The sequence below is a fragment of the Erpetoichthys calabaricus genome, chromosome 12 (assembly GCF_900747795.2).
Source record: "Erpetoichthys calabaricus chromosome 12, fErpCal1.3, whole genome shotgun sequence".
Classification (NCBI taxonomy): domain Eukaryota; kingdom Metazoa; phylum Chordata; class Cladistia; order Polypteriformes; family Polypteridae; genus Erpetoichthys; species Erpetoichthys calabaricus.
This window is the reverse complement of record NC_041405.2, coordinates 81,176,292-81,203,791: the sequence shown is the minus strand read 5'-3', so window position 1 is coordinate 81,203,791 and position 27,500 is coordinate 81,176,292. Positions and strand designations below refer to the sequence as shown.

The window sequence follows — 27,500 nt, the reverse complement described above, 5'->3', positions numbered from 1 at the left end:
TTGTCAAAATTATAGTTTGTTTTTGCAAAATTTGTTCAATAAAGAGGTTCTATATTTTGACTGCATCTGTCATGCAATATGATACCTTCTCCATTAGTGCCACCCCCTTGAAAACTATCACTTTATGGGGCAATGCAAACCTGTATTAGTACTTGTGTGCACATTAAAATGTTTTTTTTGTACAATGTACAATACTCTTTACAGTGGAATAAGTTATTCTTAGCCAGTAATTCCAGTGGAAAATGTGGTTAACATCCACTCATGCATGGGGAAAAAAATACCGTTGAATACCGTGAAACCGGGATAATATAGAAAAATACCGTGATATACAATTTTGGTCATACCGCCCACCCCTAATATGTGTATATATATGTAGATCTATACATATTAATAAACGGCAAAGCCCTCACTGACTCACTGACTGATTGACTCACTGACTGACTCATCACTAATTCTCCAACTTCCCGTGTAGGTGGAAGGCTGAAATTTGGCAGCTCATTCCTTACAGCTTACTTACAAGAGTTAGGCAGGTTTCATTTCGAAATTCAAAGCGTAATGGTCATAACTGAACATATTTTTTGTCCATACACTGTAAAGGAGGAGGCGGAGTCACGTATCGCGTCATCACGCCTCCTACGTAATCACGTGAACTAAAAACAAGGAAGACATTTACAGCACGAGTGAAACGCGGGAACGAAGGTAAATGACGTTAATTTTTCACTGTCTTTTAAAACTGTGTAAGCATACATATTAACACATGTGCAATTAAACGTGTGCATTTACGCGGTGATTTCTCAGGCTTAAAAGCTCGCCTTTTATCAAACGCGGGAACAAAGGTAACTCACGTTCTTCACTGTCTTTTAATACTGTGTAACCATACATATTAACACATGTCAATTAAACGTGTGCATTTACGGGGTGATTTCTCAGGCTTAAAAGCTCGCCTTTTACTAAAAAGGTAAATGCAAAACTATTTTCAATCAGTTTATTGAAACGCTCCCGTTAAGGATTGCAATAACATATTCGCGAGATAAAAGAATGAAGTAGGGGGAAATGAAGGAAGAGCCGCAAACAGCGAAGAGCAAAAAATTAATTAAACAATTGAGAAGGGAGCGAGTGAAGCATACAAGCATGTTCATAAGGGAAACAAAGCACGGTGTAAAACGTAAGTTTAAATTAAGTTATAGAAACGCTCCCGCTGCGGATTGCAATAACATATTCGCGAGATAAAAGTTTAATGAGAAGACACGAGGTATAAACGAACCACACGCCGTGGCGCAACGTTAGGGGCAACAGTTTCAACCATTCTATGATCTGCTTCTCGTAACTGAAAGACGGCACATGGCGGATGTTAGCCGACTTGCTGACCGCAACGTTAGGGGCTTCAACTCTGGCGCTGACGCCACATCTCAGTGCCAACACTTTGCAGACTCTACTTAAAAGACACGCCCTCCTCACTGGACAGTTAAAAAGACCAATCAAACTAACGATGACATCAAGTATTACCCAATCAAAAGTAGGAAAGGAGGCATCTTCATAAAATGCGTGTGGATGATTTGCATGAGACGCTGCTTTAAAAAAAATGATAAAAAAAATACGGGACAAATCCCGTCCAGTATTGATTCAAAACGGGACGCGCAATTTCATTCTCAAACACGGCACGATTCCGTATTTTAAAGGACGGGTGGCAACCCTACAGTGCCAGGTAACCACCCATACAATCAGATTGTGATTCAGACTAGGAATGCAATGAATGTAATTACCCCGATCTACATACAAGGCGAAAGTCTTGCAACATTCAAAGATGATGGTTTGGGATAAGTACACCATACAACATAAAAGAGCTTATGAAGCCTTGAACCGAAAAAAGCAAGATCTCAGAGATCGTAAAAAAAAAAAATAGGAGGTAATGTCATTTTACTCGCTGTAGATTTTAGTGAAACATTACCAGTTATTCCACGAGGGAGACCAGCAGATGAACTCAACGCGTGTTTAAAATCCATGCTTCTCCCACGCTCGGTTATATGTCACGTGTTCTCGTGTAGGTACACCAAAAAATGTATACATTTAAGCATGTAATGGGCAAACAAAAAATGAGGTATACCCGAAGGCAATGCAGTAGTACTTAATCTAACTTTACTTCTTAAATGTTAATGTTTTACTGTTTAATAATTTATACGCTTCTTATATGTTGTTCAAATTCTTTTATCAAAATACCAGTGACAGCGCAATGCACGATAACATGGAGTGAATACACCATACGCATCCGCCCACGGCCGCCCAGGTGTGCGCAGATAGGAGTTGATTCTACAATAAAATAAAATAAAGATAAAAAGAGTAATACAATCATCACCCATAAAGCGGATAGTAGACGTGACGTACTATATGTGTACCACATTTCAAGTGTATAGGTGAAACGGTTTGCGAGCTACAGGTGATTTAAAATCCTGGGCAGACACACAAATTGCCACGGTAGCAAATTACAGAAGAACATTTTACTGTTTAATAATTTATATTTATATGAAATGTGCTTCTTATATATTACTTCATATTCTCATATGATAATGATGTTAATGTTTATATTGATTTCTATGTTATTGAAACTGCATGTATGTGTATATATATATATATATACTAGCAAAATACCCGCGCTTCGCAGCGGAGAAGTAGTGTGTTAAAGAGGTTATAAAAAAAAAAGGAAACATTTTAAAATAACGTAACATGATTGTCAATGTAATTGTGTTGTCATTGTTATAAGTGTTGCTGTCTTTTATATATATATATATATTATATATATATATATATATATATATATATATATATATATATATATATATATATATATATATATATAATATACACACACATAAACATTTATATACATATACATATATATATACATATCTACATATACACATCTACATATATGTACACACATACATAAACACACACATAAGACTTATTGACTGAAACGGGCTTTCACGAAAAAAGTTAGGGCTTTGCTACAGGATACACCCTCCACAAGTTAACCAAGTAAAAATAAAATATATATTTCTGTTTTATTTAAACCTTTTAAGTTCGTATGCATAGCCCCATTTGGCTGTTTTAGTTTTTTTTTTCTTTCTTCAGTAATATTTAATCTCCTTAAAGAAAAAGAACATATCCATTTTACTTTTTTTGTATCTCTGTAGTAATATTTTAGTGTATAAGAATAACCAGTATTTAAACCTTTTATGTTAACTTTATACATTTATTTTACACAATGTTGAAAAATTAATAAGAAAGCTACATATTTTGGCAGCTGCTGCTTTCATTTTCAATGAAATGAAAATAGCTCTCCAAGAGAAAACGTCAATGAAGAAGAAACAGTTTGCACTATCTAAAAATCAGAAACCCTCATTTATAAAAGTTTGCTGCAGATGACTTAACTGAAAATAAATGAATAGTTCCTATGTGTATAATACATATTTATCTATTTTACTTGTGCCTTTATTCCACCAACTTGCAACATCTGAGGTACAATTTGTTACATTACTTTTGTTTCTTGCAGCACAGGTAGGTGAAGTGACTTCCTCAAGGTCACACAGTGGTGTCAGTACCAGGATTTGAACTGACAAGCTCCGGGTTTGCTGAAATATTACTGAAGAAAGAAAAAAAACGAAAACGGGCAAATGGGGCTATGCATACAAATGTCCATCCATCCATTATCCAACCTGCTATATACTAAATACAGGAACCAATAAGTAGATGTGTATGTATATGTATGTATATATATATATGTGTATGTATATATATATATATATATATATATATATATATATATATATATATATATATATATATATATATATATATATATATATATATATATATGTTATATATATATATATATTATATATATATATATATATGTGTGTATGTATATATATATATAATATATATATATATATATATATATATATATGTGTGTGTATATATATATATATGTGTATAATATTTATATATATATATATATATTATATATATATATATGTATGTATACAGTAATCCCTCACTTATCGCGGGAGATAGGTTCCAAGGCCGACCGCGATAACTGAATTTCCGCAAAGTAGGGACACCATTTTTATTTAATTATTTAACGTGTACTTGGACGTTTTTAAACCCTCCCTGTATTGTTTACAACCCACCCTTTACTCTATTAATAACAGGGACAACTGCTAAGCAATATGAAATCGGTAGATAAGTTTACACTTACTGTATGGCGAAGTACACGTAGCTATATATGACGTGATGATGGTGATGAATATGCTGCGCAGTAAAAATGATGACGATGAAGGTGATGATCCCCTGAATGCAGTAGCAAGAGCACGTTAATGCTGAATGAGTGAGATGAGACTTCCTGGTTAATGCACCACTCCGTCGCTGAGCCAATCAACAGCACACAGGAACTTAACTGCGTGCTCTGATTGGGTAGCTTCTCAGCCATCCGCCAATAGCATCTCTTGTATGAAATCAACTGGGCAAACCAACTGAGGAAGCAAGTAATAGAAGTAAAAAGTCCCATTGTCCGCAGAAACCCGCGAAGCAGCGGAAAATCCGCGTTATATATTTAGATATGCTTACATATAAAATCCGCGAAAAGTGAACCGCGAAGTAGCGAAGGATTACTGTGTGTGTGTGTATATATATATATATATATATATATATATATATATATATATATATATATATATATAGCTTATCTTGAAGCAAGGTCTGTAGTAATGCAATTTGCCTTAATGACGGTTCAGTTGGTAAAGATGTCATCTCCAAGTTGCACTTGTTTTATTTTAGTTTGGTGAATACTGTGTAATGTACCAGGGCTTGAAGTTTTGATGTAATAGTATTGTTACTGGAAGTTGCACTATTATTTATTTTATTGTTATTATTTATCAGTTTATATATTATGCAGTTTAATGATGGTAAAGTTGTTTAAAAAGTCACTTTAACATGTCAGCGGACAGAGATTGTTAACATTAACAAAGTGTAGTTGGTTTACAAAAAATATTTGCCATTTATTCATTTTCTAAGACATGTTCAGTGCAATACAACTAAATGCCTCTTTGGATGGTTGACAATTTGTTGTCAAAGTTTTAGTTTAAGCGGTTTGCAAAATTTGTTCAATAAAAAGGTTCTATATTTTGACAGCAACTGTCATGCAGTGTGATTCCTTCTCTTCATTAGTGCCCCCCCCCCCTTTGAAAACTATCACTTTATGGAGCCATGCAAACCTGTATTAATACTTGTGTGCACATTAAAATGTTTTTTTGTACAATTCTCATGACAGTGGAATAAGTTATTCTTAGCCAGTCTACTGCAGTAATTGCAGTGGAAAATGTGATTAACTCATGCTGGGGAAAAAATACCGTCGAATACCGTGAAACCGGTACAATCTTGAAAAATACTGTGATATGGAATTTTGGTCATACCGCCCAGCACTAATCAGTAGGAACTTCATAGCCTGTTTGGACAATGCCATGGCGGATAGTATCGATTTTGCTGACAAAGAATGATAGAAACTGCTGACATGAATGAACAATGCTATTTGATCCCATCACAGAGTGGGGGTGAATGGCCGCATTAATTGAATTAAATAAGACCCAAGGATTCTTTGAGTGACGGGATACTAAATCGGCAAAGAAGTTTTGTTTTGTTATCTTAACTTCAGCCTGGAAATTGAAAAGAGAAGTCCTGAAAATCTGTTTAGAGACAATCAGTCCATCTTTTTTCCAACGCCGTTCAGGAGTTCGACAGGCGCGGAGCAGTGATCGTGTATTTTCATTTAGCCAGGGAGCAGGTCTACCCTTATTACTTCGTATCTTGGGCGGAGCAATTGAGTCTAAAATCGTTTTACAGGAAGAGTTAAATTTTACAACAGAATCATCAATACCATTATTTTGGTCATGCACATAAAGACTAGAGAAAATGGTTTTAAAATCAGATATAACAGAAGAATTTAAAAAGTGCGAGCAGCGTGGGGGACAGCTATTTGTCGGGACATCAACAGTAATATTCAGATCCATCATTATAGAAAAGTGATCAGTAAAAGAAACATCACATAAATCAATATTATTCACTGAAATATCACGAGTAAGAATGAGATCAAGGGTGTGACCAAGAGAGTGGATTGGCGTATTAATATGCTGTATAAAATCAAATGAGTTCAATAGTGATAAAAAGTCATTGACCAAAGGTTTCGATTGACAACAAACGTGAATGTTGAAATCATCCAACAATAAATACTTTATCATGAAAGAGGGTGATATCAGCCAAGAGATCAGAGAATTCAGAGATGAAACTATCATTAATTATAGGAGGTCTATAAACCACGGCAAACAGCAGAGAAGGGGAGCTACACACTTCGAAAAGTTGAAGTTCAAAGCTGCTAAACGGACCCCTTGTAAGGCTCCAACACAAGAACATACTTTTAAAAATAGTGGCAATTCCCCCCCCACGATGAGTCAGGCGAGGAGAGTTTAAAAATGAATAACCTGATGGAGTCATGTCAGTAAAACGAGAAGAGTCACCATTTAAAATCCAAGCTTCAGTGATGAAGAAGAAATCCAGATTATTTGAGGTAATAAAGTCTTGCAGAATTAAAGTTTCATTAGACACTGATCTCACGTTCAAGAGAGCAGCCTTGATACAGGTGGAAGAGTTCGTTGCAGGATGAGCACGGGTGAGTGTGTGAAGATTAGCAGTGTTTACTACTCGATTGCTGGCCGAGGGAAAGTGATGCTGTCTTGAAATGGAGAAATTAAATCCGGTGTCCATTGCCCATGAACCAGTGATGGAGTCTTGAGCAGGAGAAGATGGGTCATAGACGACTCGCAGGCATCAGGAAACAAAGCTCTGGGACTTGAGTCGGCGTTGTTTAACACCAATTCCGGCTCTTTTCCCACGACGGCAGCAGGTGCGTTTGTGTCTCCGAGGGGCATTCAACTCACTGATACAGGTGAACACCGGCGTCCAGGTGAAGAAGTCAGGAGTTGAATAAAACAAAGGTGGAGGTTCACAAAAAATCCAATCAGGAGATGAAAATGGAGAGGAAAGCAAGCCAGAAAAAATGTTTAGTAAAGACTCATGATCATAGGACAGTGGCCGTTGGGATAAATTAAAACATAAAAACAAAGTTAAAACATAGACTAGAGAGAGGAGCAGATGGCCAGCCACACCAGTCGGCGCCATCTTCAGGTATAGTTATAATGTATAACTATGAAAGGAAATTATGTTCTATTCTACTTAAGCTACACCACTATGAGTTTAACTTAAAGCTTTATTCTTCTATGGTTGGCTCTTAGAGGTAGTATATTTTATTTATTAAACCTTCCTCTCAATGTATCAAAAAACTTAGCTTTAAAAGTATCTCAAATTGCTATTTATATTTAGGAATGATATATTTGTTATTGCATTCAGTCTTCTATTGTTTGAGAGGCTCTGCAAATTTTGCCCCTGTTTCCATTGTTTTATTGAACCAATTAATTCCAATAACATTGGTACTACTGTTAAAAATCACTGTCAGATAAAGAAGTCACCTATATTTGAATAATATTGGTTTAGTATTTAAGCTTTGTTTTTTTTTAAACCATGCATCCTTGCAGGTTTAGTTTGGCAATAAATATAAATTATATAAATAATAACTGTAAAATAGTAATTTATATTAAATATAAATTTTGCATGTAATGCTTTTTTTAATGGATCACATAACATGATCATTTTTTTGTTTTTCAAGGTGATGCAGAGCTGAAGGGATCAGGGTTTTCTCACACAGCTGGTTTGGATGACATTTCAGAAGATGATCTTGGCTCTAAAAAGGCAGGTGGCCGAGCAGTTTCCATTGAAACAGCCAGTCTGGATGTGTATGCCAAGTATGTGCTGAAGAGTATCTGCCAGCAGGTAGGACTTTTTCAGGGACTGTATAAGACTGATAATTAGACAAAGAGACCAAATCTGTATTTATAATTTCAGTGCAACAATTTATAGGCAAATGTTTATGAACCTGCAGTGCTGAATGTTATTTTACTTTTGCAACATTCATAATAGAATAGGCTTCAGCCTAAGTGGTCTTAGAAAATAGTATGGTAGCATTCATAATATATTCTACTGTATGAGTTATTCAGATGAATTACCAAAATTGTACTTTTTGGATCATTACTATATTCCCATAAAGACTTCTAAAGCTGGTGGTTTCAGGAGCTATAATTGCTTCTGGGCATAGTTACAAGAAAAAATTATGTTTGTCTTCCGGATTTACTGTAGGTATTCATTTAGATAGTATAAATGCAATTAATAAGTATCTAATGTGTGAGATGGACTAAGTGTCTGAAACGGCCAAACACTAACAGTGCTTTGAGAGTGAATTGAGTTGGTGGAAAAAGTGCATAGTGATTAAGTAACTTTGAAGTTGGTTTTCTTGTGTGTATGTTCAGGACTGTCTTCTACAAGAATTCTGTCTTTTGTTGTCACATTAGTGTTGCTTTCTGTTTTGGAAAATGAAATATTAAAATCTTGAAAAAAAATCCTAATCTTGGAATTTCACCTTTTGCCTTTCTGTGTTTCTCTGTTGTTGGCTCAAATAATGTCCGACATCTTGGAAGCATAATCATTACTTGTTGATATGTTTCTTGCAGGAGTGGGTGGGAGAGCGCTGCCTGAAGTCTCTCTCTGAGGACAGCGGATCTCTTCAGGATCCTGTACTTGTGAACATTCAAGCACAGCGCCTTCTACAGCTTATTTGTTACCCTCACCGACAACTTGACAGTGAAGAGGGGGAGAATCCACAGAGACAAAGAATCAAACGCATTTTACAGGTACCTTAAAGTAGTTAAGATTAGATTTGCTAAAATATGTCTTTAAGCTTTTTTTCATCACATGAAAGGTATAATCTGTCCAAACATAACTGTATGTGTTTCTTACCATATGTAATTTGTAGTAATGCCTGAGAAAAATTTTGAGTCATATCTTCATTCTGTATGAATACATGAAAGTTTCAAATAGAATAAAACTTCTGTGGTGGCCAACATTGGATAACAGCAAACATTGTCAAAACGTCCATGGGGAAAAAATCCCATGTTACTAGTGTTGTAGAATCCCCATATGACATCATTGTGCCATATGCTCATTATGTCCCAAACACATATATTTTTACTAAAATATTGGTAAATAAGACCCTAGTAGAAAAGGATCTTGTGAACTAAAATAAGATGTAAATGAGCATTTGACTTTGTAGACCTGTCTCACATTTATAAGATTTATATTCATATCCAGTGTGTCAGTTGAAAATGCGATGCATTTATATTCGAGGCCACGTATTAATCATGCCAAACTGAATGTAATCAAATGACCATGAGGCAATTAAAAGTAACATGAGATTGTTTCATGGACATTCTGATACTGCTTGCTGTTGTTCAGCTTTGGTCACCATAAACTTCTGTTTTATCAGAATCTTATCTCTGCTGTATATAAATAAATTGTGATTAAAACTTTTTTCTAGCTATCACTAAAAATACACCAAGTAAGTAAAATCTTAAAAAAACACAATTTTTGGGACTCTTTTTCCTAAATCTTTAACCTTTTTCATGTCACATTAAACTTTTTAAAACCCTGTTTTAAAATCAAATTATATAAGACCATATTTATGAATCTTTCTAATTTTGTTCTTGTTAGCAGCATTTACTCAACATTCATTTTATAATTATCATGGACACAGTATATGTGGGATGTGTGCAGGGTGTTCCTAGTGTTTTGAAAGATCGACATAACCTTTAAAACCTGTGTTAGTTACTGCATAGTTTATAACCCACATCCAGCTATTTATAGCAGTGAATGAAATTATTTTTTCAAAAAAGATGTAATCAATTTAGAGAAATTAGTGTTTTTCTTATCATTAAAATAGAACCATGGCAAACAAAACCAATATACCAGTTAAATATTACATGCAGAGTCATTTTCCTGAGTGTGTAATCACAAAACAATTAACTCTATCTTACTGGCACACTTGGTGTAAAATGGGAGGAAAAGCAGCCCCCTGGATCTGCTAATGGAATTTCTTGTGTATACTATTATGGAAGCTAAAATTAAATTAATGGTGTAGGGCAAGTTTAAGTGTCTAGGATTGTTTAAAATGGAATTTTGAAGGTGATGCTCTGATTTCACAGATACTTTTACACATACAAGCAGGCAGCCCAATTTATACTGTGCTTGTTTCATCTAAAAGCAAAATACTGTCAGCACAAATTGTCTGAGGTTAGTTTCAGTTAGTAGTTAGAGAATACTCATTTATGTATATACTAAAGTAATTTTCACTTCATTTGTTTTATTCTCTATGATTTGTGGCTGCAAGAACATTTTTTATCAGTACAGAATATTTTAAGTATAATTTCTTTAAAGATGCATGCTTTTTTAACATTAATTCTATTCCACTGTCAGCACGTTATTCCTTTACCTGTCAGTTCCATTTGTATTATTTTTTGCTGTGGACTTCTCCACTATGTAATTAACAATTAAACTGCACACAACATCCATTCTCAAACATCCGACTATATTTTACATTGGCCTATTGCTTGCTGGTATAGCTATCTTCGACTGTGTTGTGCTTTATGTTGTATTTGCTGAGTTTGAGATTGAGTTGCTCCCTGTGCAGTCCTGTGCAGGTCTCGTTTCTTAGAACTGCTTCCGACTTGCACTGGCAACAATGTAACAGTACCAGAACCACTGCATGCATGTATGTTTTAATTCTGCAATTTTTATCAACCCACTTTTCTTAGAACCACAAGCTGATATCACCTGAACCTATATATCTTTATTATTAAGAATAACTGAAATTGACTATGTATCAGAACAGCTATTTGTATTTGGTACTTCATTGAATATATTAGTTTAAAATACCCAAAAACAGCATTTACATATGCAGCAACTACTATGAAATTAGATATTATTGCATACCTGCCTCTGTGGGCCCTCTGTACTATTTACACATTTACAGGTATCAAAATAATTCCTACTCCAACATGATTTTTTTTTTAGTTTTTATTTATTCATTTAATTATACTGCTTTTTAATGTATTTTAGTGAGGATTCTTGCAACTTAGAGCATGATATATGTATCTCTTCTAAAAACTCCACTGCAACAAAGAAAAGCCGAATCCAAAAAAGACTTGTACGTTATGGCCTTATGCAAACGGAGGGAAAGTTTGAGGATTTAGATACTGGCACTGACATGTCCAGCACTTTAGCAGCAGCTAACATGCTGTTCACCTGGAACTAGTCTTTTGTTTAGCCTGGTCTGGCCAGGCCAACAGCAAGAACACAGTGCTATTATCTTGCTTAACAAAGCAACTCATCCAGCATCTGTTCCAGCAACATTAAGTTGTTACATGAATGTGGCCGTACATAGGCTTTTTTGAAGTTGAAAGATCTGAGGGAATGGTTTATTTGATGAGATGAAGGATATGGAAAACCACTCTATACGTGCTAAGTGCAAAATTATAATGGTGGCATGTAAAAATGAATATAATTGGCACCCAGATAATGATGTCAAATGCAACTAGAATAGTTGTTGATTATGACAAACAGTATCACTGCTGTAGATGCCAAATGACAAGTACTTTGGGATCAATTACCTAATGCACAAGACAAGGCAAGGCCTAGGAATTTAAGCATTATTTTAATCTCCCTTAGTCTTGAGTCAGGGAATCCCGCAAAATTTATGTTCGAGTTCTCCACTAGAATTCTGTGAGATGCCATTAAACAAAACCTGTAAATTGGAAGTGCTGCCTGCCTGGTAAGCGTTTTCCTAGTTTCAGTGTACTTTGTACACATAGCATCTATATACATATATATGAAAGGGTTCATTGTTAAATTTGATAATAAGTATAAGAAAAGAAAAATGTGTTCCTTAGTGATGGATAGAGTTTCTGTACAAGAATAGTCATATTTTTATTATTTTATTAATTCACGGTTTGTTTGTTTTGGCGGTAAAACAGCATGGGAGCAGGAAGAAAAGGATAAAAATTAAGTTTCTTTTCTTTTATTCATTATAGAAATTACTATTCCGAATCATTGCTAATTGCAGGGCTCAGTGTCTAAAAATTCCTCCCATGTTAAACAAATACATTTAAAAAAAAAAAAAAATCTTTTTTTTACCCCCAGCAATTTCAGTTTTAAAATAAAAAGCCTGGCAACATAGATAAACAGTTAAATGCTGGAATGTTTAAGGGTCTAAATCATCAGTCCCAATGAAAAGAAATTTTATCAAATCTTGACACATTGGAGTCAGTTAAGTATTAAAAATAAGTATAGGCTGAAGAAAAATTTAGGTATTTCATGCCAACTATGGCAAAAAGGTTAGAATATTGGAATATTAAGTCATAAATTAATCATATTTTAGCCATTTAGGTAATCATTTACCCATGAGGATTCTACTGTATATTATACCTGTATTATTATCATTCTTTAATTTAATATTATTTATTGTATCAGTATGCTGCTGCTGAAGAATGTGAATTTCCCATTGGGATTAATAAAGTATCTATCTATCTATCTATCTATCTAGTGTTTGCGAAAATGCATGAAAATAATTTAGTCTTGGGTAACACACATAAGTAATTAGGGTGCATTGCTCAGAATGTATAGGTAATGTTCATTGTAATGCATAATAAGAACACTAATAATGCAGGAAGATTATAATTTCCTATTCTACTTTAGTTTGATGGTCTACAACTGAAACCGCATGATTTCAATAATTTTACATTTTATTAAGCGTTATAATCTGAACCCATGAAAGTTTCTCTACCCGTATTTGAGGTTTTTTTTTTTTTTTTTTTTTTTTCCCCCCGTTCTTCACTGCATCATTCTTGGTCACAAATAACTACTTTCTTAACGATGATAACCCCTTTGCTCTGTTCAGTCTTGACATTAGGTTAACATTGATATATCTGACCATATTCCTCTTATCTCCAGACATTGAATTTTAAATAGCAATAATTCAATTGCCAGCTGGCAACTAGCCAATTAAAATAAATAAATAAATATAAAAAATAAAAAATTGAATTTATTTTCATACAAATTGATTTCAAAATGCTTGGACTTACTTTGGGAGACCCTTAAAGCATATTTAACACTAGAATCCCTGAAGAAAAAGAAAATATTCGTAATGCCAGGCCACATTAAATTCCCTTGCACCTCATCAGCAGTGTCTTTGTTTTGCAAAAGTGTTAATCAGCTCAAGCAGCATGTAGCCTGCTATCCCATCCCTCTCTCAGACCGCTGAAGTCAAGTCTGAAGCAAAATTCTCCGAGCTGGGAGTAAGTTGTCTGGAATTGTATAGTGTAAATGATATATCATTATTTGGAATACAATGATCTGTGTAAATGTAGGATGACAGGAAATTTGAGGCAAGAAATGTTGAACTCATAATAACGGAAACATTTTTTCATGTTGTAGTAATAATTGACAAAATGTTGACATGAAGTGTATAATGTGTGAAGCCTGAAGTCCAAATATCAAATAAACACTTTCACAAAAGTTATAACAAAACAAGTGCGCTTTATTTGTTACTGGCAATGTGTAAGAACTTAAGCCGAAACATCAATCAATATGAAGTAAGGACTGCTGCCTCATAATCAAGAGGTCGCGGGTTCGATTCTGGGTCCTCCTCACATTTACCATTTTGAGTATTTAACTGCTATTATTGTTACAATTACAGTATATAATAAAAATATACATTTGATTTGAATCTGTAACAGCTGGTGTAAATTTATGTAACTTGTAAAAGTTAGCACTGAAGGGATAAAGCAGACAGACAAACACAGGTCAATCTTGTTGAGCAAACAGACACCACAGTGTCTATGGTGGATGTTATTTTTCCTCACACACAGACATTCACATCAACATGTCATTTGAATGATTTTTTTATTCAAGTATCCAAGAACAAAATTGAATAAAAATCATTCAAATTGAGTTTTATTCAAGAATAAAAGTGAATAAAAAATCGTTCAAATGACATGTTGATATGAATGTCTGTCGGCGAGGAAAAGTAACATCTCTTACAAGTATCATAAATTTACACAGGAAGTTACAGACTTCTATCAGATGTATGTTTTTGTTATATGATGATAATAATAACAATAATAGCAGCTCACTACTCAAAGTGCTAAATACAGAGAAGTCATGGGATTTGAACCTATTACCTTGCTATTTCCAAATGGTAGCTTATCCACTGCTCCATCTTCACAGATCCATGACACAGAAGCTTTACAGCTATGACAACTGGTTAAAAATGAAACGCGCAAACACACACATAAGCGAACATCTTTATTTTATACTGACTAACAGTTGGACTTCAGCAACATGTCAATTGAGAAATTTTATTTTCCTTCAGTTTTATTCTTGAATAAAGGCATAATTGTTTTGTTACACCTTTTGTGAAAGTGTTTCTTTAATATTTGAGCTTCACACATCCAACATGTCATGTCAAAATTATGTCGCTGTTACTATAACATGTGAAAACATTTTCTTTTTACCTGTGTGTTCAGCATGTCTTGACCTGTATTTCCTCTTTCATTCTATATATACAAAGATTGTTGTAGACTCGGAACACACAAGAAATGTATACATTCCAAATCACAATATTTTATAATTCCTTACAAATGCATCGCCAGATAAATAATAAAACACAGATTACAGCTGTGAGGATTGCAGCAGGGATATGCCTTCATCTGACTGATTATGGGGTGGGAAGGTGTAGCAGACTGCGTTCTTCTAATCTACACATTTGCACCAGCGGTCCCGTTTTGTAAAACAAAAGCGGGCTATTAGTGCAGTGATAAGGAGCTACGAACTTCTCCGCATATGTCAGGAAAATTTAAGGAGGTCGGGGACAATGAAAAAAATAGTGAGCTTCAGGGATTCTAGTGTTAATCCTGTCACAAACAATCTCTTAACCAACGTATGAAATTAAATTACAAGCCAGAAATGCAACAAAATGTATTAATGATACTTGTATGTTTGGTGATGAGCATACAAAATCGGCACCCACTGAACTTTACCAAAAGAAAAATAAAAAAAGACTAATGCTACAACTAATTGACCACATGAGAAACAGAGCAACTAATACTTATGTGATGACCTTCTCATTATAAACATTACCATTTCATGACCTTCTCATTATGAACATAGAGTGGGAGGAGCTAATAAAATTTTGGCCTGTACATTATTAGTGAGTTTCTTACTGACGACTTTTTTTTTAATGAAATAGAAATGCAAAACCTTCATGCATCATGTGTAGAGAAGCCTGGTGGATCTCTGAAGCTTTCTGAGATTTAAAATACTGTCATGTCTTTACAAAGTGGGAAAACCACAGGCAAAGACTAAGATCTAGTTAAAAATTATATATATAAAAATTGACTTAATAAATAAAGTGTTAATGCTATATATGTTCAAGGAGTTGGTTCTAAAACTTTATTCAGGCATAAGTCACGGTTTTTCCAAAGACAAAAACATAACTGAACAAAGATGTTGAGATTTTGGAGAAATCCTTTACTCAGTGGAAAAGTCCTTCAAACTATAATTTAACAAGATAAAACTGACTTACTAAAAAAGACAAGTACCCCAACATCTGCAAAATACTTAAAAACAATAATACATACAAATGTGGCTTCTTGAGGTCTTTCTGTGTTTAGATGCAGAAAAAGTCATTAAAGTTGAATGAAGACTTTTATTTACTGCATTATGCAAATTTGTGTTTGGACTTAACATATGTGCATGGATTAAATTGTTATACTCTAGCCAAGAAGCACCTCTCTTTTATAAGTAAAATGAACTCAAAATAGTTTTAGAATGCAGGACCAGATTTGGCTATTTTTTTTATAACCAGTTTAAACTGTTGCTACCCCTCCTGCCAAATAAGAAGGCGTAGGGAGTAATTAATATGATGGGTCACAATTTAACTTGTAGCTGGCATCACACATAAGCTACTTTCTTCTATTAGTGTTGTCAAATGTATTATATGAATAATATCTCGAGGCAAATGTGTCAAAATAAGTGCACCAATGGTGATACACTGTTGTAAATCCTAATGTGTGTCTTATAATTAACATGTTATGAAATATTAAATGTATTTTTGTGCAGGCTTCAAACAGTTGACCTGACTTTAGAATTTAAGTTAAACAATTCGGAATGAACTGTTTCTTCAAAATAGGAGAGAAAAAAAAGAAGATAAAAGTAGCATATCGTGTTTTTTTGGTCCATGTACGGCATATGGAGTACCTTTTGGTTTAACCAGAAGAACTCTGAAAGAGGTATATGTACAATTGGTACATCAGATGAAAGAAGGTAATATCTGCACACTTACTTTCTTCAGGAAATAGGGAGGAAATTATTGTACCACTATTATTGTAGTACTTTTGTGCTTGAGAAAATCTTTCTGGAAGTTTCTAGTAGGTTTCATTTTAAATATGAAATTTTAGAATGTGGGCCTAAGCCAATTAAAATGAAAAAAGAAAAAAGGAGAAGAATGCTCATTAGTACCATTTTTTGGCATATCTAACAGAAACTTATCCTGGTTAGGGAGAAACTGTTTATTCATATGGTGAGTATCTGCAATTCTCTCTGTGTACTATGGACATGAAAAGAGATTACCTACAACTCATGAAACCTCTATTCTTATCTCTTAATGGTTTGCAGATGTAATTAGTCAATTTCCCATGGCATGCTATGCTACTACTTTATACTTATAGATATTAAAGTGCAAACTTAAACAATTCTAAGAACAAATCATATTACATACAAGTCTATTTTTTTTTATTTGTAGTAATTTACATTCCCACTTTTAAATCTTCTTCTATTTTGTTTACTAATTGTATAACATACAGATTTCTCTTTAGTAAATGCCTTCAGATCTCTGTTTAAGTTCATTACTTTTATATTTTATGTAGAATATGGACCAGTGGACCATGCGACAGTCTTCTCTGGAATTACAACTGATGATTAAACAAAGCACTGGTAATGTAAGTGTGCAAAATGCATTAATGCATTTTTCTCTTTAAGCTCAGTGTGTCACTATTATATTGTATGCTGATATAACTTTCAAGTAATAATTTCACTTTAATCTTTCCATGTGACAGTAATGACCATTTAAACTAATAATAAGTTACAATGGAACAGTATTTTAGTGCAATTTGTGCATTATCTTTTTAAATAATTGTTGAAGCTTTAGGAGTAAGCAGTTATTTGGGTCAATGGATTTTCAACATCTGTGCTGTTCAAAATTACAAGTTTACCAATATATAAATTGTAATTTCATTACATTGTATTGCTTGGTTTGATATTTTTGCCTGTTTCTCCTCCCTTGATTTTAGGGGTAGGAGGGAAAAAAGAAAATGAATTAAAAAAAAAACAAACTTTTTTTTATTTTTTTTTTTATTTTCTCCATTTTAAATAATCTTTCTTAGGAACTAACCTCCCTCCAGGAGAATATTGCAAAGGCAACTATTGAAGTATTCCAGAAATCAGCAGAACTGAATTCCAGCAACCCTTCAGGAAATGGTTCAGTAGTTTCGGGAAACATTGTTAATTCTGTCTCTAACAGCAACAGTGCTAGCAAGCTGAAACCAGTGTTAAGGTTTGATCTTGGTTATTATCAAGTCTTGTTTTCACTGAATATAATTTATCACTTTTTCTTATTCATGTTCTTTTTTTAATTATACTTTGTAACCTTTACAATTGTTTATCTGTTACCAAGCTACTGCATGTTCTTTGAATATCTGTGTAATATGTATTGTATTGTGATTTAATATTTTAAATGTTATTCTTGTAAATGTTATATTGTATATATAAATGGATCATCTTTTCTTTATTAACAACTAGCTGTCCCCCACGGCTCCTCCCGTGTAGTAGTGAAACAGGACAAACTTTAAAAATCAGTAACAAGCAGGTATCATTGCTAAGCAGAGGAAAGGTACCCTCGAAAATGTGACCAGAGGTAGACCGTTTCCAACAGAGGCTGGCGAGTGAGTGAGTGAGGAGGGCCCTGCCCGGCTCCCCACTCCTGACGTCACACTTTGCCCTCCCCCTGGCCCGCAGCCTCTGTCTTGGATTAGTGCAAATATATTGCTCCTGCAAGTGAATTATGATACTTAGCGCGATGAGAGAAGTCGCAAAATCAACCGTAACGTTCAAGCAAATTTTAGAAAAAAAAATCCAATCTAAATCCATTAAGTACTTCTCTCATTCGCTAGCTAAGCAGGAGGCAAGGTACGTACCGAGGCTGGCTCATCAGTGAGTAGGGCCCTGCCCGGCTCCCCACTCCTGACATCACGCTTCCCCCTCCCCTTGGCTTGTAGAATCTGTCTCAGATTAGAGTGAATTAATCACTGCTGTATGCGAACTATGATACTTAGCACGATGACAGAAGTCGCAAAATCAACCGGAATGTTAAAGCAAATTATAGAAAAAAACCCAATCTAAATCGGTTAAGTAGTTCTCTCATGAAAAGAGGACAGACAGACAGACAGACATTTGATTGTATATACATAGAGATGACAAAGGTCTTCCACTTTGATATTGTATTTGTATTGGCTTTGATAACTAAATAACATAATGCAACATCAAAACCTATTTAAAAAGCATTTGTTTTAACCATATCTTAATAGTAGTCTTTAAAATTGCCTGTCTTCAGAATATAGTAGTTAATATTTTTTTATTAAAAACTTATTATAATGCTACTTTTTATTTTTTTATTTTAAAATGCTAAGGTTTCTTATATTTCATTTTCTGGCATACAGCACCATGAAAAAATATTCCCTTGTGTAACTTTCAGCATTGTTGGGCATTTTTTAGTGTAAATTTAACGTTACTACTCATCTAAAACCAAAATGTTTGATTGTGTAAACAGCACAAAATAGCATTTATCTAGTGAGGAAATGTATTCAGTATGTAGTGTCAAAAGTAACTGAGCATTTTGACTCAGTAACTGGTTTACCAGTTTATGGGTGCCTCACATAATCCTCAAGAACCCTTGGTACAATGAAGAATTCATAGTGGACTGTATAATGGTAAGCTGCCCAGACCCTGATGCAGCAAAGCAGGCCCAACCATAACTTTTCTACTACTATGCTTTACAGTTGGTATCAGGTTCTTCTGGTCAAATGCAGTGTTTGGTTTTCACCAAACACGTCTTTTGGTACTCTGAGTAAATCACACAATCTTAGCCTCTTCTGTCCAGAGCACTTTTGGTTTCATTCTGGCATATCTCCTATCTCATTTGTATTTAGTATCAACAGTGGCAAGAGCTACCTGTAAGTCCTGTGATGTAATTCTAGAGTTCTTAGGGACTTCTTTCAGCATATTGTGTTCTGCTTTCAGTCTGAACTTGCTAGGGTAGAAGTTGTTTGAAGTCATTTCCACTTCAAGAGAGTGAAATGGTTGATTTTTCAGTTGTTGTATATGATTTTAAATCCCTACCTATACTCACAGGTAAATTTAACCCTATTTGTGAAGGCCTCAGAAAGCTTAATACACACTACAACAGCAAAGAGCAAATCAGACTATTTATCCAAGGTTTAAATTAGACCGGTTCCTCCAGGATCCTCTAATAATTTTTTTTAATCATTTGCACTTGATACTAACTTTAGGTATTTCATTTAGTGATAAATGTAGAGGTGTTTTTCCACATGTGAAATTTATCTAATTGAGCTTATCTAATTTATACAGTGGACTGCAAAATATAAGTGATGGCCTGATGTTTGCTGTATCTCCTTTATCTATAGATACTGTTTAAATTAATATCAAATTTGAATGTCCATATATGTTCAAAAAGAAAACTTTTCTTTGGTGTGTACCTACTTTTTAAATTCCTTTAAGTAGATCTCTATTAGGCATAGCTTGTTTAAAGCTAGCTTGATCCTTAACTACTGAAATGCCTGACCCTATTGTTTGAATTAGTTTGGGTTCACCCATTCTTTTCTCCATACATCTGAATTGAATATTAATATATGCCAAACCAGTCTTTAATGTATTTATCTTCTCTCGGATATTCCTCTGTATGCAGTACTACTGGTACGACCTTTGAAAAAGTAACTAAATTCATTCTGAAAAAAAATCATTATTGAAGATAATCCAACAAATATTTTTTCATAACATAGAATCTTATTATAATTCTGTTATTTTATTAGTTTATAGTTTTGCCATTTCTTTTATTTTAAATTTGCTGTCTTTATTTAGCAGTTTTTGCTCACCTTTCTCCTGTAATCTCACTGACAGACATAAATGTAGTTTCTGAGAATAATTAGTAAACATCCTCTCTATTGTTCTGAACTCTTTTAGGCTACATTTCTGCTTTAAAATTAATAAAACACTTCAATTATTGCTTCTTTAAATCTTCTGCAGTTCTTCTGAGCGCTCTGGTGTCTGGCTGATTGCTCCTTTAATTGCAAAGTTACCAACTTCTGTCCAGGGTCATGTTCTTAAAGCTGCAGGGGAAGAACTTGAGAAGGGACAGCACCTTGGCTCGTCTTCTCGTAAAGAACGTGACCGACAGAAGCAGAAGAGGTTAGCTGAAGCTTTTTTTAAATGGTTCAATCATCTTTAATGGAAACAAAATGGGTTATACACTATAGCTTGGTATCAAATGTATGTTAATAGTTTCAGAAAGTCAGTTGTCCACCATCATTGTTAACACATGCCTAGGATCTTCTAAATAATAATGATAGTGTTAGTAATGAAAGGTTCCAATTAAAAAAAATCACCTTAGTGTTAAACATATAAGAGCCCAATATATATTTTACTGTGTGTAAATTGTGTTCTTTGCTTAATGTTTTCACTGGACACATTGTTTCTTTATAGCATGTCTCTCCTGAGCCAGCAGCCATTTTTGTCACTGGTATTAACTTGTTTAAAGGGACAGGATGAACAAAGAGAAGGGCTTCTTACTTCACTTTACAGTCAAGTGCAACAGGTTCGAGACAATATATATTTTTTTTTAATGTGAGTTAATTTGTAATCTGTTAATAGTTACATGTAACAAATTATCTCTATAGATAGTAACTAATTGGCGTGAGGACCAATATCAGGATGACTGCAAAGCCAAACAGATGATGCATGAAGCGTTGAAACTCCGGCTAAATCTGGTGAGAATTAAGATGTTTTGTGGGTGCCCAGTAATAAACATTCCATTTTGTTCTTCTGTATAATTATTTTTCTTCTCCATACCTTGAATATAAATTTGAGTGCAACAGAATCTTTATAGGTCTATTTGCTGTCCCTTGTTTTTTTTTTTATTAACAAATGATAAATACATTAATTTTAGTGCATGGAACTGTGCAGTGTGATAAATAATTTTGGTGCATCACACTGTTGCTGTTAGTAGAAGCAAATGAAATAGGTGTAAGTATAATTGATACAATATTTTGGCAGCTCTTCCCAATAGCCTACTGGCATTGCTTTTCCATCTAATTGTTGGTTTAGAGTCTTTTTAACCCCAAAGTTTCAACCAGTCATAGTAGTACTCCATCTGTGCCCCGTGAATTCTTTTACAGACTTTTAACCATTTACCTGACTGCTCTTGTAGACAAGTAAGGCACCCATTAACTGTAAGTGTTTAAAATCAAAAATAATATTATTAATTATTAAAAATTAGGGCTGCTGTTTGGTTAAAAATATAATGGCTATTAATTGCATTGTTAACTTTAAATTAACAGGGTATTAATCAAAATTTTACATATTTCCATCAAGCATATTAATGTTTTCCTAAAAGCATAAATAACACAGTGATTAATTTCTAATATAGAACAATTTTAATGTCTTGCCTGTGCATATTAAATTATTCCATTTAGTTTATTTAATAGTTTTTTGTAACAAAAACATTTGAGTAAACAGTGAAACACTAAATAGTCAATAACTGAAAGTAAGATTTTGTTTTGAGCTACATTTCAATTCAAATGAGTCAAGTCTTTGGTGTTGTAACTAGATGCTGTTCATAACAGTATAATGTTTTGTCTATGTGTTTCTGTTTCTCAAATAAATTACAGAGTATAAGAATTTTTTAACATTGCGATCAGCTCATTTCATATGTATGGTTTTTGGTTGTTGTCAGAAAACCTTGCATAGTTTATCTTTTAGTTTTAGTTTATATCTTGTCAAACATTTAGGCTTTATAATATTTGTGTGTTTGTAATCTGTTTTGATGATGAGGCAGCAAAATCTGATAGATAGCGAATATGGTTTGCCAGCCATATCCCTTTCTTTTTTTATACCTTTGGCAACAAAATGGCAGAAAACTGTTCCTTTGTCGCACTGCATCTGTGCTGCTATCACTTGTGGCACGGAGGAGTAGGTAATAAGAAGCTGTTGAGATTGCATGTACACACAATACCATGTCATTTCAACATTCTACAATAAACTGTGTCAAAGCAAAGAAAATTCTGTCTTCCCTATACTTTGTGATCATTGTGATATGGAATCCTGATATTAAAACTTCCACCTACTAAAATGTAGCAGTTCATCCTGTTTAGCATACAGTATTGCATACAATGTGTATGTGCCACTGACTGCAAATAAAACATGTTTTAATAGATACAGGTATTAACTTTTCATTTACACAGGGTTCATCTACTGTGTGGATGCTTGAGCACCTGGCAGGTTTGCAACGTGTATCTCATAAAAATGACTAAATACTGATTACATACAAGTGTTGATCTTGTCTGCAGAGCACAGTACCAGTCAATACTGACCTCTGACCAGTCTTTTGGTGAATCATATTTTATAGCTGCTTAGTTAAAAAAGACACCTGACCATTTTCTGTATTTGAGAAATAAAGATACATGTTGTTTTCTTCAGGTTGGAGGAATGTTTGACACAGTTCAACGAAGTACCCAGCAGACAACTGAATGGGCTGTGCTTCTCCTTGATATCATCAGTAGTGGCACTGTCGATATGCAGTCCAATAAGTAAGCCTCTTTTTAGACATCTTCACATCCTCCTTTTAAATATTTAGGCTTTGGGCATTTTTTTTACCTAATATTGGACTGATACATGCAGGTTTATTACTTTAAGCGGTAGTGTGATCCTCTAAGGTTTTTGGAGTACATTACAGCTTAATGCAAAATAGCAGGTGTGGTTAAACAATAACTATTTGGCGAATCTTCTTCATTTGCAGTTTAATATACTGACAATAGTATGGTTATATAGTTATGATTTTTCATTTACAATGCATTTTCATTTACAATATAATGAATAGCACCAACTTGTCTTCTTAAAATTTCGTGATTTTTAAAAGAGAAATAACAGACCCTTAATCAAGGCTAGATTTAGACATAATGAACCCCTAAGCTATGGAAAGCTGTAGAGGCCTTATCTGGCAAATGTTAACAGAGAATAAGGTTGAACATAACAGCTGACCTTGGCAAGAATGCTAGCAAGATGTGTAAAATACCATGCAGGATTTGGGAAAGGGTTCTAACATTACAATGGCATTAAAAAATAACAACATAGCATACTCAAACCCACCTAATCTAAACAAAGGATGTGAGCAAGTGGAGCCTGTCCTAGCAACACTGGTTAATAGGCTGGACCTGATAAAATTACATCATAGGACACAATTAAGTAAAGAATTTCTTAAAATTATTTTTAATGTAAAGAACTGTAAAAGACAAAAGAATCTTATTGCAGCCTAAAGAAATAGGTTAAAACCATTTGACTGGTGGGGAGTTTTGCACCATAACTTTTTGGAAAGGGATCCTGTGAGAAGAGTCTTAGATAAGTATGTAGCAGAATATTGTATTTGCTATTGTAATTTTCAAGTACAAAATAACGTTTATGATTTAGGGTGTATATTGTGATACCCTTTTCCCTTGCTAGCTGAAATCTCTGGTTTTTACAGGGAAATATTAAGCCTTTGGAGATTGAACAGGATAAACCCTCCAGTAAACACTTTTATTTTTAGAAGTGATTAAAGTGAAGAGCGCTCTTCCAAAAATGTATGTTTCGATAATAATTGCTTAATTAACAAAGTCATATTAACGACTTTATGTGTGCCTTAATAAGACAAAGTTTGAAAATGCCATGCCTGATGGATTTACCTTTTACAGCAGATAGGTGAATTGTTGTACTAGTTTCTCACTGTAATAAAGACAGTTCAGTTTTTTGAGAAATTTGGTACTAAAGTAGTTGACATAGGTGAGGCTTCATTTGATGCATACAGTATTTCCACCATCCAGAAAATACAGAATAGAATGTTTAACAAATTTTTTTAAACTCTCCAATTGTACTGAAACAATAACTACTGTATATAATTTGTTTCATCATGTTGTGTGTTTTAGTAGTTGTATATTTTCTTCCTCCCAGTGTCTCAAAACTAGAAGTCACTATTTTCAAAGTCTAGTCGGATTTGAGCAGTCAATACTATTATTTCACTTTGATATATACAGTATATTTATTTTACAAATTGTAATACTAGGATATTGCTGTATAGCCCATTGCTAAAGATCCTTGTAACTCTACAGTTTGTATGAAATCTGTATTTTAACCAGATATTTGTTTTGTCTTTCAGTGAGTTGTTTACCACAGTTTTAGACATGTTAAGTGTTCTCATTAATGGCACTCTCGCAGCTGACATGTCAAGTATTTCTCAAGGAAGCATGGAAGAAAATAAGAGGGCTTATATGAATCTTGTGAAAAAGCTCAGGGTAATGCATGTTATTTTATGTATTTTAGATGTTCTTTGAAAGAATTTTATTAGTAATGGGATAACAAAGTTAAAAGTTTGTATGCTTACAATATTGAGAATATTACTTGTAAAATTAGGAAAACGCGCACATTTTCGCAATTAAAATTCTATTTATTTATTTATGGCAGACAGTGTGGCACAGTGGTAAAGGCTTTGTACTTCAAACCCTGAGATTGTAAGTTCAAATCCCGCCACTGACACTGTGACCCTGAGCAAGTCACTTCACCTGCCTTTTCTCCAATTGGAAAAAGAAATGTAACCTATTGTGTGTCAAATGTTGTAAATTGCTTTGGATAAAGTCATTGGCCAAATAAATAAATGTAAATGTAAAATGTAAATTTATGTGTTTATTTTCTTCAGAGATTTTTTTTAAGTGTTTAAACGTAGAAAGTTGTAGGCCGTTTCTTTGTGATTAACCAAAAATAAACATCTTACAGCATTAAAGGTTACTGTGTTTCATTGGACAATTCTCAGATTAGGTTGACTTTCTTCCATAACTCGGTATCTTTCCACAGTAAGACAGGCTCTTGTATTTAATTCTGTATACCCAAGCATAAGTCATATTTTCATCTTAATTTTAGTAATGTATTGACTGTCACTGCATAATTCACATAATTGTGAATTTCCCCTTGGGATTAATAAAGTGTCTATCTAACTATAGAGACTTACAGTATAAACTATATGAATTCAGTGTACTTTATTTACATTCACTTGTGTTAGGGGTTCTTCCATTTCAACATTTTATTGTTTTTCTATGTTGTAAGTGTTTTTGTAATTAGAATTTTTTCTTTTACTATGTGTAAAGCTCTTTAAACTACACTTTTTTGAAAGTGTGCTCTACAAACAAATTTAGTGGCTGTGTGTCAGGAGCGACTCCTGCTTGCATAGTTCTGTGTTAGTTTCTCTTTGTGGTAAGCTGCTGTTGTATTTTGACGTGTCTTGTGGCTTTTCATTTTATTTTATTTTTTTTAATTTAAAGCATAGTGCTGAAATGATAGATAATTAACCTTTAATTACATGCTTTTACATAAAGCGTCTGATGTTTTCTAATTCCCTCTTTTTCACTTTCAGAAAGAGCTTGGGGATCGACAGTCAGAGAGCCTTGAAAAAGTCCGGCAGCTGCTTCCTCTCCCAAAACAGACTCGAGATGTAATTACCTGTGAGCCTCAGGGATCCCTAATAGACACCAAGGGTAACAAGATTGCTGGATTTGATTCACTTTTCAAGAAGGAGGTAGGGTGCAGTATCTGTATCTGCTTATTTCTGACAGAACTTTTCATTAAAATGCATTCAACATCTGGTGTGCTGAATTGAATATGCCAAAAAGAAAGTAGAAAATAAACTAAAACTCTGTATAATATATTTTCCAATATGTGGATCATTAAAATAAAATTACATTTGATGAGAAAGCAATTGCTGTTTTTGGATGAGATATAACAATTTCCTATTAAAGGTGCACTTTTCTGTTTACTATTATATTTAATGTACAGTTTCTAGCTTAATAAATAGTTTTACATTTAAATATGACAGTAAATTACACCTTGAACAAATAGGGGTTTGATGTTTTCAATTTTAGATTTATTTTTGTTTTCACTCAATAAATACCATCTGACAAAAGAAAAAAAGGGCTTTTTAAATGTTGTAATTTATTAGTTAAAATTATTATTGTGTTTTGTTACAAAAATAAGCAAAACTAATATGCGTATTGTAAATGTGATAATGCTGCTGCTGCTGCTACTACTACTACTACTACTACTACTACTGTTGTTAGATTTATTTGGGAATCTGATGAGAACCTTTACCATCTTTTGGTGATTTTTAGATGGGCACAATTACTTAAAGGTATCATTATTAAAGGAACTAATACAAATTTATAATTTTAAGTTGATTCTTGTTTTCGGTTTTGTGGACCTTTAAAATTACTGTTTTTGTGAACAAAATACTTGTTGCCAATTTTTTTTATAGATATTTTCTTTTTATTTTAGGTTTTTTTTTTGTTGTTTAATAGGAATACCATCTTCTTTTCTGGATGGCACATTGGCTTTTTGCAAAACATTGTGAAATTTCTGGATTTAAATTCCAGTTCAGACACAGTTCACATTTGTAATAAAGTTTAAATGTTCATATAGTGTCTGTATGGGTTTTCCCAAGATACAGGTAGTCCCCGGGTTACTTACGAGATAGGGACTGTAGGTTTGTACTTAAGTTGAATTTGTATGTAAGTCGGAACAGGTACATTACTTTAATAAATGTTATTGTTGACCGACTGTAACCAAGTGCTCTGCCAATGAATGATGGAGTTTCACCTCTTTCTGAAATTTTGGTTATTTGTACTTTATTTTCAATGGTGATGGTTTTTCTCTTCTTTACTGTAGTACCAGCACTTGCATCAGATTTGTGTTTCAGAGACATTCTTGAAGAGTGAAGACAAAAGGTTAAGATGAGCTCTTCTGTACAGCACTATACAAGCTATCACAGGAGATTAGGCACCAGTCGTCAAACTGTCTGATGTATAGGGTGGTCCAGATCTAATTATACAATTTTCATTACGCTATAACTTATTCAGTTTATTACATAGAAAATCACCCAAAAAATCCCGGACCATCAAGAAGTGTACGAACTGACAACACGAAGAATCGTCTTTGCACCGAACTGGAATCGTCCCCGCATAAATCAAAGTCATCCAGATGATCTGGATCTGCAGAATTAGATCTGGACCACCCTGTACTGACAAGAGACA

The 27,500-nt window shown here is 33.8% G+C and overlaps 1 protein-coding gene across 1 annotated transcript in view; it reads left to right on the top strand.

Moving 5' to 3' along the window:
- Positions 1–27,500, top strand: part of med12 (mediator complex subunit 12) — a 146,450-nt gene that overhangs the window by 90,873 nt on the left and 28,077 nt on the right. The window contains 10 exon segments of the mRNA XM_051935384.1: positions 7,772–7,935; positions 8,670–8,849; positions 16,974–17,045; positions 17,490–17,659; positions 20,425–20,586; positions 20,881–20,992; positions 21,075–21,164; positions 22,873–22,982; positions 24,584–24,719; positions 25,832–26,060. Of these exon segments, the coding sequence (XP_051791344.1) occupies positions 7,772–7,935; positions 8,670–8,849; positions 16,974–17,045; positions 17,490–17,659; positions 20,425–20,586; positions 20,881–20,992; positions 21,075–21,164; positions 22,873–22,982; positions 24,584–24,719; positions 25,832–26,060 (1,425 nt within the window).